The sequence below is a fragment of the Mustela nigripes genome, chromosome 1, assembly GCF_022355385.1.
Source record: "Mustela nigripes isolate SB6536 chromosome 1, MUSNIG.SB6536, whole genome shotgun sequence".
NCBI lineage: Eukaryota > Metazoa > Chordata > Mammalia > Carnivora > Mustelidae > Mustela > Mustela nigripes.
The window spans coordinates 50,620,478-50,629,297 of record NC_081557.1 but is presented as its reverse complement, the minus strand read 5'-3'; the positions used below and the strand labels follow the sequence as shown (position 1 = coordinate 50,629,297).

General features: G+C 42.6%; 1 protein-coding gene across 10 annotated transcripts in view; it reads left to right on the top strand.

Moving 5' to 3' along the window:
• Window positions 1-43: 43 nt before the first annotated feature.
• XRRA1 (X-ray radiation resistance associated 1) overlaps window positions 44-8,820 on the top strand; it is a 72,384-nt gene continuing 63,607 nt past the window's right edge. For 7 of the 10 annotated variants that reach the window (XM_059410763.1, XM_059410781.1, XM_059410755.1 and 4 more), the window contains exons 1-3: window positions 181-261; window positions 2,657-2,712; window positions 5,502-5,599. In XM_059410763.1, the coding sequence (XP_059266746.1) occupies window positions 5,506-5,599 (94 nt within the window). In that variant the 5' untranslated portion in view covers window positions 181-261; window positions 2,657-2,712; window positions 5,502-5,505. Of the gene's footprint in view, window positions 262-2,656; window positions 2,713-5,501; window positions 5,600-8,820 lie in introns of all 10 variants that reach the window. The other 3 variants (XM_059410800.1, XM_059410791.1, XM_059410845.1) reach the window with 3 other exon arrangements.

Genomic DNA, 8,820 nt, shown 5'->3' with positions numbered 1-8,820 from the left:
TCCGGAGCTGGATGACGCGAGGCGGCCAGCGGAAGTGGCCGCGGGGCTTGCCGGGACTTATAGTAGTTAGAAGCTGCGTTCACCGGTTGCCGCCTACACGGTCAGCTGCCGCGTCGCGGTTACCAAGGGGTACAGAAGGTTGTGGTAGGCGCCACCGTGGAGCGGCTCCGAGGTCCCCGGGAGTCTCGCAGGCGCGCCTCCCGCGTTGCCGGGACGCAGCCCCTGCAGACGCCTCGGAGGCGGAAGCGACGACGGAGGCAGGTGAGGCTGGAAACTTAGTTTGCGTGAGGGATTAGAGTCTCCTTTGCCCTAGAAGAGTTTCCAAAGGGGCGACCAGAGCTCGTTCCTCATCCTTTTACAGCACTTACCGGTTATTCTCTCTGGTGACTGTCAACTAAGGTCTTAGTAGTGTTTTCGTGTTCTAGAGAACTCACATTTGCTGAGTGTCTTCCTCTGGAAGCTGTGTACCATGGGCGTTTATAGTCATCCTTTCAGGAGTCCCTTAACACCCCAGATGAGGAAACTAAGAAACTTACCCAAGGCCGAACAGCATGTCTCGGGACCTCGTTTAGAAGCCAGGGGGGTTTAGCCCCCTGGTATGTTCCCTTTGCCACTCTGCTTTTAATCGTTTTAGAATGTAATAGTAGGGGCTCCTGGCTGGCTCAGTTGGTGAGCGTGCAACTCTTGATCTCAGGGTTGTGAGTTCGAGCCCCACGTTGGGTATAAAGATTGCCTAAAAATAGAATGTAATAGTATTCTAGATTCTTATTAATTCATTTTTCCACTTTTTTTTTTTTTTTTTTTTTTTTTGAGAGAGAGAGAGTACCCTGGGGAGCGGGGTGAGGGGCAGAGAAGAGGGAAAGGGAGAGAAATCTTGAGAAGGCTCCACACCCAGAGCCGAACCCAACTGGGGCCTCCCTCTCACGCGGGACTTGAACTTGGGGGCGTGATCTCACCACCCTGAGATCATGACCTGAGCTAAAATCAAGAGTCAACTGCTCAACCAACTGAGCCACTCAGGCACCCCTTTTCCATAGTATTTATTGAGCACCAACCAACATTGCTCCGAAGTGTACTAAGGGATACTGAAAGATCAAAGCAGACCTGTTCACTACTCTTTTGGAACATCTACTTTAGTGACCTAGAGTTACCACATAACGGGATTATATTATACTATGATTGTATTATACTATGATTTCTTACATTGCATCACTTGTTGGTGGTTTTTTTTTTTTTTTAATCACCTCCTAAGTGTCAAAATGTTGAACAAATACTTATTGAGTGCTACTATATAGCAGTCGCTGTTCTGGTCACTGGGGATACATTCCTAAATAACGTAAAATATAGGCAAAATACGTCTTGGTGAAGCTACCATTCATGGGATAATAATTATCAGTAACTACTGTTCGTTGGGATTTCTTCACTTCTGTGAAGCAATCCAGTCAGATGCTCCTATAGCTTTTTGCTGTTTATCTTCTGTACTATCCTTCTCATTTTTCAAGACCCAGCTCTAATGTCACCTGCTCTGTGAAACCTTTCCTGATCCTTATTTTTTCCTTCTTTGCAGACAGACTGAAGAACTCCATAGCATTGTTTTTATGGTTCAGTTTAGTTCAGTAAACACTCATTGAACCTCTTCAATGGGCCAGACCCTGTATTGAAGTGCTGGGGATAAAGATATAGGTAGGCCTGGCCTTTGAGGGGCTCACAGCCTGGGATTGGGGGTGTGGGGAGTGGGGAACAGACAGGTAAACAGACCATTGTACTACAGCGTGTGGTGGAGTGTTTCCATTAAGAGGTGGGCTGAGATGGTAGCACAAAGAAAGGTCAACCTGAGGAGGGGAAGATATAGGAAAGCTGTCTGTATAAGCCAGGTAAAGAAATGGAGCAGCACTTATATGCAAATGAGCACCATTACTCTGTGTGTGTGTGTGTGTGTGTGTGTGTGTTTTGCAGCTGGGAGACATTACAATTAGACTGAGATTAGCTGCTTCATGTTTGAGACAGAGACCTGAGATAGCTGAGGTTAACTAGGCAGGCAGCCTCTGAGTCCGGAACTTGGACTTTCTCTTTTCCACCATCCAGGTAAAGTTCATATTTTCCTTAGGGTTACTTTCTAGACAATGTAACATCAGGATTATGTGCCCTTCCTAGCCCATTAGTTGTATAGCCACACTTTTCTGGTGTTCTTTGGGAACTGGAAGTTACCAGTGGATTAGTTGTGTCCAGATCTGTATGCCCTCCCCAAGTCTGAGTCTGATTGAGCCTTATATATGTATAGCAAATATCTTTTCCCAGATTGTGTCTTATCTTTCAACTCTGTCTTTGCTGTTTTTATTATTACATATTTATTTTGTATTAATGATTATATAAAATATTCTTCCTTCCTGATTTGTGATTTGTACATCATATTTAAGCACTCTAGCCCCACCCCATCATCACAAAATTACCCCCTTGTTTTACCTTCCTCCCATCCATGTTTCTGTCTCTATCTCTACATCTCTAGTTATCTGTTTCTGGGAGCTTTAATTTTGTGGGTTTTTTTTAGGCCCCAGCTGAGACAAATTTTAGAGGCAAGGGTCACAATAGGATGCAATAAGAAAGTTCAAGAGCTCTGAATGACAGGCTAAGAAGGAGTATAATATCTGTTTTACAGGTGAAGAAACACAAAAAAAAGCAAGTCAAGGGGTCTTTCCCAAGGTCAAAGATCAAGTAAGTACTATGCAGATCAGAAGCAAGGTCCTCATAGTCTGTAAGTTATTTCTCCCAACAGCCACCATCTCTAACATTTCCCAGCCAGCAATTTACTCATTCATTCATTCACCTGTGTAGCAGATAGGTGTGGTTGGTCACAAGATAGGTTTCCTGAAAGACAGATTAACTGAGTGACTGTTGATCTTTCCCCATCCATCCATCCTTCTGTTCATTCATCTTCTTTACACATTTTTAGTGAATTCTAGGTTCAATGCTAGACTCTGGAATTATATACATGAACAAAGTATCATAGGACCTATGGCAGGTGAGAAGTTGATGAAGGGGAACAATTACCATAAAGTGATAAGCACTGCACTAGGAGAAGTACACTGTATTGTGGGAACACACCAGAAGGGCATTAACCCTTCTTGGGATGATAACAGATTAGGAAATTCATAGTGCCCTGTGTTGAACCAAAGGAGATACCAACATCACTCATTTATTCCACGGATAATTGTGCATCTGTTATGTGCTAGGTGCTGTGTTAGGTACTATGAATAAAGAAATGAACACCATAGCGTAGCATAGCATAGCGTAGCATAGGTGCTCTCCCTCCTTTAAAGGAGTTTAGAGTTTCATTAGGGAGATCAGAAATATATCCTTGGGCCCTGGGAATACATCATATCCTTCATTTGGCTCACACATGTTTAAGGGTTATTTCCTGTGAGCATTCCAGAGGTGGGAGAGAGATGGTGAATTGGATATGTTTCCAGACTTGGAGGTTCACAGACCATTGAAGGAGCCCCTTCACGATTATTAGTAATCTTATGAAGTAGAAAAGACTGCAGCCATGAAAGAGAGAAGAAATACTCTGGTATTTAGCCAAAGTAGCACTTATTTCCTTCTGGAAGTTTCAGTGAAAGCATTGAAGAGAGCGTGACATCTGGATTTTTTTTTTTAATATTTTATTTATTTATTGGGGGGGTAGAGCGCAGCGGGGGAGTGCAGCAGGGTGGTGGTGGGACAGGCAGAGGGAGAAGGAGAAGCAGACTCTTGAACCCAGGACTCCAGGATCATGACCTAAGTTGAAGGCAGACACTTAACTGACTGAGCCAACCGGGCACCTCCTGGCTGGATCTCTTTATTTTATTTTTTTAATTTATTTTTATTTATTTGACAGATAAAGATCACAAGTAGGCAGAGACAAGCAGAGAGAAAGGAGGAAGCAGGCTCCTGTTGAGCAGAGAGCCTGATGTGGGGCTCGATTCCAGGATCCCGGGATCATGACCTGAGCCGAAGACAGAGGCTTTAATCCACTGAGACACCCAGGCACCCCTAGCTGGATCTCTTTAAAGAAAAATCTCAAATCCTTAAGAGCTCAAGTTTTAAGAAATTTAGATCTTTGATGTATTCCTAACAACAGTAACATTTGAATTGAAAAAAAAAAATTTTTTTTTTAAAGAGAGGGAGAAGGTGGGGGGAGGGGCAGAGGGAGAGGGAAAGAAAGAGTCTTAAGTAGGCTCCATGCCCACATGGAACCCAATGCAGGGCTCTGTCTCACAGCCTGAGATCATGACCTGAGCCAAAATCAAAGAGTTGGTTGCTTAACCAACTGACCTACCCAGATGCCCCTGAACTGAATCTTAAAGCATGAAATTAACCAGGTAGTGGTGGAGAAAACTATTTTAGGCCAAAGGAACAAAGGCAGGGAAGACTGAATATGTTTGGAGACTAGAAAATGATTGTGTGCGACTGATGGGCAGGGCTGACTAGAGCTAGAAAAGTTAGAACATGGGACTCCAAGAGCTCAGTGGGAAATCTGATCAGAAGGCCGTTGCAGTATTCTAGGTGAGAGATGGTAAAAGATTTAATGAAAACAGAGAGAGACAGAGAAAATTACATTGGAACAGTTTTCCTGAGCAGGAATTTTCTTGACTCAGTGATCAGTTGATGAAATCCCATTTCACCTAGCATTATTTTTGTCAGAGCTCTCTTTATAAAGCACAGCTGGGGTCATGGCTCTCACCAACTCAGATATAGTTCGTGGCTCTCAGTTACCTACAAGGGGAAGACTGAGCTCCTAGCCTGGCACTGAAAGCCTTCAAGAGCAGGCACCATCCTTTCTGTCCCGAATTAATTGTCCCAAACACAGATCCTTCTTCCTGGATCTGGTTGTTTCTTTACTACGCCAGATGTGCCCCCTACTATGCCCTTAGTCCTGTGGCCCTTTTTGTTTAGAATGCTTATCCTTTTCTCTATTAGCAAACTCAGTTCATCTCTCAAATTCTATTTATGCAGTTCTAATATTATTTTCACAACATCTTGCCTAAAATGTGAGCCCCCTCTTCCCTGAAGTCTGTTAAAACAATGAACATTTCTAGTGAGCACTTAATATGTACTAGGCACTATCTTTCTAACTTGATCCTCTCATCTGTCTATTAAGGTAGGTGTTATTAATCCTGATTTGCAGATGAAGAAACTGAGGTTCAGAGTAGAGGAACACTACCAGTCATAGAGTGAGGAGAGACAATCAAAATTCAAATCAGGTCTTTCTGGATCCAAAGGTATTCTGTATAGTGTTCCACTGAGTTAGGGTTGATTTGAACCAAAAAACCCAGGGTCTTGATCTCCCTCTTCATTCAAAGGGCCAGCCCATTTCTGAAACAGGGGAGGGCCTCCTAGGCCCCAGAGACGGGGTGGATTTAGGGTATGGTGGTACTGGTGGGCTCACAAGCCACATTGTGTGAGAGACTATGCTGCCCCTTCTCAGTGCTTCTACTTCCTCACTTTCCTTGCTTGACTCTCAGGGAGATGGCCTCTTCAGGAATATACAAGCTGGATAATGGGAAGTCTTACCTGAACAACTGCTTTCCAGCCAAAAATCTCCTTCGGATGCCAGACGAAGGTCAGCTGACTTCTCAAATTGATACCTTTGCTTCACACTCAGCTCCTACATCCATTTTTTCCCTTTCCAGCCCATTTATTACGGGTCCCTGCACTACCCAACCCCATCCCTTCCCATCCATCTTCCCTCAGCAGTCTCAGGGAGCTTTCAAAAGTGCATGTTGAACCATAGTGTTCCATTCTGTTCTGTGACTTCTCATTGCTGACTTCCTTACATGATATTTTGTGTCCACAGTCTGACCTCCATTTGTCCTTTGCTACACCCCCATTCCTTTACGTATGCCTTGTTCCATTGTACTCTCTTTTCACATAGCTTGTTTTATTTGCCAGAATATTACAGCTGTCATTTCAGTTATCCAAACTCTTTCCATCCCACAAAGCCCAGATCTTTTTCCAATAAGCCCTGTCTAGCTACTCCAGCCCTTAGTGACCATACTCTTGTGAGCTGTCTTCCTCTCTGTGTTTATTAGTTGTTGAAGAATCATATTCTGCCAGGCTCCTAAATAAAATGACTCTGCTAAGTAGTTTTCAAACATTCATCTAGTTAAAAGCTCCCATGGGGCAGGGACTCCTCATAACTCTGAGCAGAGCCATACAGATAGAACACTGCTGAGAAGTATGAATTCACTGGATTGGATTTGTTGATTTGAAAGGGTAGAACAAGAGGGAAGTACCCCTTGTTTACTCTATATGAAATGGCTTGCTGGTTACTCTGTATGTGGAATATTGAAAGAACTTTCTCCTTCAGTCCATTCTCCCCATTTCTCTAGAGCAATTTCTTTTTTTTTCATGCAGAGACCTCTGGCCACCTACCTATTTTAAACCCTCCCATGGAGCTCTCAGTATGAACTCATGATTTCATCCCTACACCCCAATACACATATACATGGACAATAGAGAAATAAATGCAGCCAGGTGCATCTGCATGTGTTAGTACAGATATGTATCTTTCCTAGTCCACTGAGAGCAATGACACCTCACTCACAAAGAGCATTCTTGGGCCCTAGATCTCGGTTTCTGGATACGATTCTCCAATAAAAAGAGCCAGGACTTCTCAGAGAAAAAGTTGTTTCCAGGGCTGGGGCCAGAAAAATAAAAATTGCACCTAGAATGTCGTATAGTGATAGGAAGTACAAAAGTGCTCAGAAAAATGATGAGTGCATATCAGAAGGACATAAGGGCTAACCTGAAGGAGCTCCCAAAGGTCAAAGCTGGGACCTAAACAACAAAAAAATTAAAGTAGAATTGGGTTGTAAACTATACAGTAAGTATCCATGAGCCCATACTGATACAAATAAATATTTGAATATATAAAAAAGTGTAGGCGAAGGAGCAGCTCTTCCTACAGTAGAAGTTCAGTTAATAAATGTATAAGGAATGAAGGAAATAGAAAATCACTGCTAAAGCATCACAATAATAATTTTTACAGGTAAGAAGTTTCTATAGATGTTGTATTAGGATTCTACAGCAAAATAAAACCAATAGGATATGTATGTATATTCTATTTGTTCTGTTTCCATAGTCATATGTGTGAATTATCTGTTTTAAGGAATTGGCCTATGGAATGATGGGAGCTGGCAAGACTGAAATCTGTAGGGCAAGCAGGCTAAAAACTCAGGAGAGAAGAGCTGATGTTGTGGTCTTATGGCAAAATTTTTCCTCCTTTGGGAAGCATCAGTTTTTGCTTTTTTTTCAGCTGATTGTGAGGCCCATACACATTATAGGGGATAGTCTCCTTTACCTAAAATCAACTGATTACAGATGTTAGCCACATCCATAAAATACCTGCACAGCAACACCTAGATTAGTATCTGAGTAACTCCTTACCACAGCCTAGCCAAGTTGACACCTAAAATTAACCATCACAGATGCTAGAATTAGTGCGTCAAAGTATGATGAAAATCAGATTGTTAGCATAGTCTCAAGGTATCTTTATCAATTACAAAGAGAAAAATCATGACTTCTCTGTAGGGAAAGTAGGCTGACACCACCTTAACCAGGTGATCAAAGTTAGCATCACCAGTCATCAGACATACTGACATCACCTGCCATCTGATTAGATGCACCGAGAAGGGCACCACAGACTTTTGTGGTAGTTTTGGCAAAGCACAGAGCCTTATTTTAATTATGGGAAAGCATCAAACAAATTCAAATTGAGGGACTTTCAATAAAGTAATTGACCAGTACTCTTCAAAAGTGCTAAGATCACACAAGAAAAAAGAAAGACTGAAGAGCTGTCACAGATTGGGGGATTCTAAGAAGACATGATAACTAAAATATGAGATTCCCTTGGAACAGAAAGGAGACATTAGTGAAAAAACTAGCAAAATTTAAAGAAGGGCTATGGATTAGTTACTGATATTGTACCAGTGTTAACCTACTGCCTTCAATCATTCTATTATGATTCCATAAGATATTAATATTAGGAGAGGGAGGTAAGGGGATAAGGTAACTGGGTGATATACTATATGTTAATAAATAGAATTTAAATTTAACAAATTTTATAACAAAAATGTTAGCATTAGGGGAACTGGGTGAAAGCTGTACAGAAATTCAGTATTATTTTCATAACTTTTATGGAAGTCTTAACTTATCTCAAAATGAAAGTTATGGGGGCGGGGGAGAGGATGTTCCCATGGATACTTTTTGTGCTGAAAGCCTCCCCCAATAAACCCAGTACTGTTCTGTGTACTACCCAACCTCATCACTTCCCATCCATCTTCCCTCAGCAGCCTCACGGAGATTTATTTCTTTTTTAAAGATTTTTTTTATTCATTTGACAGAGAGAGATCACAATCAGACAGAGAGGGAGAATCAGGCTTCCCGCTGAGCAGAGAGCCCAACGTGGGACTTGATCCCAGGACCCTGAGATCATGACCTGAGCTGAAAGCAGGGGCTTAACCCACTGAGCCACCCAGGTGCACCCTCACAGAGCTTTCTAAAGGGCACATTGAACCACAGTGTTCCATTCTGTTCTGTGACTTCTCATTGCTGGCTTCTTTACATGATATTCTGTGTCCACAGTCTGACCTCCCTTTATCCTCTGCTATACCCCCATTCTTTTACCTTTGCCATATTCCATAGTACTCTCTTTTCATATAGCTTGTTTTATTTGCCAGAATATTCCAGCTATTGGGGCGCCTGGGTGGCTCAGTGGGTTAAGCCGCTGCCTTCGGCTCAGGTCATGATCTCAGGGTCCTGGGATCGAGTCCCACATCGGGC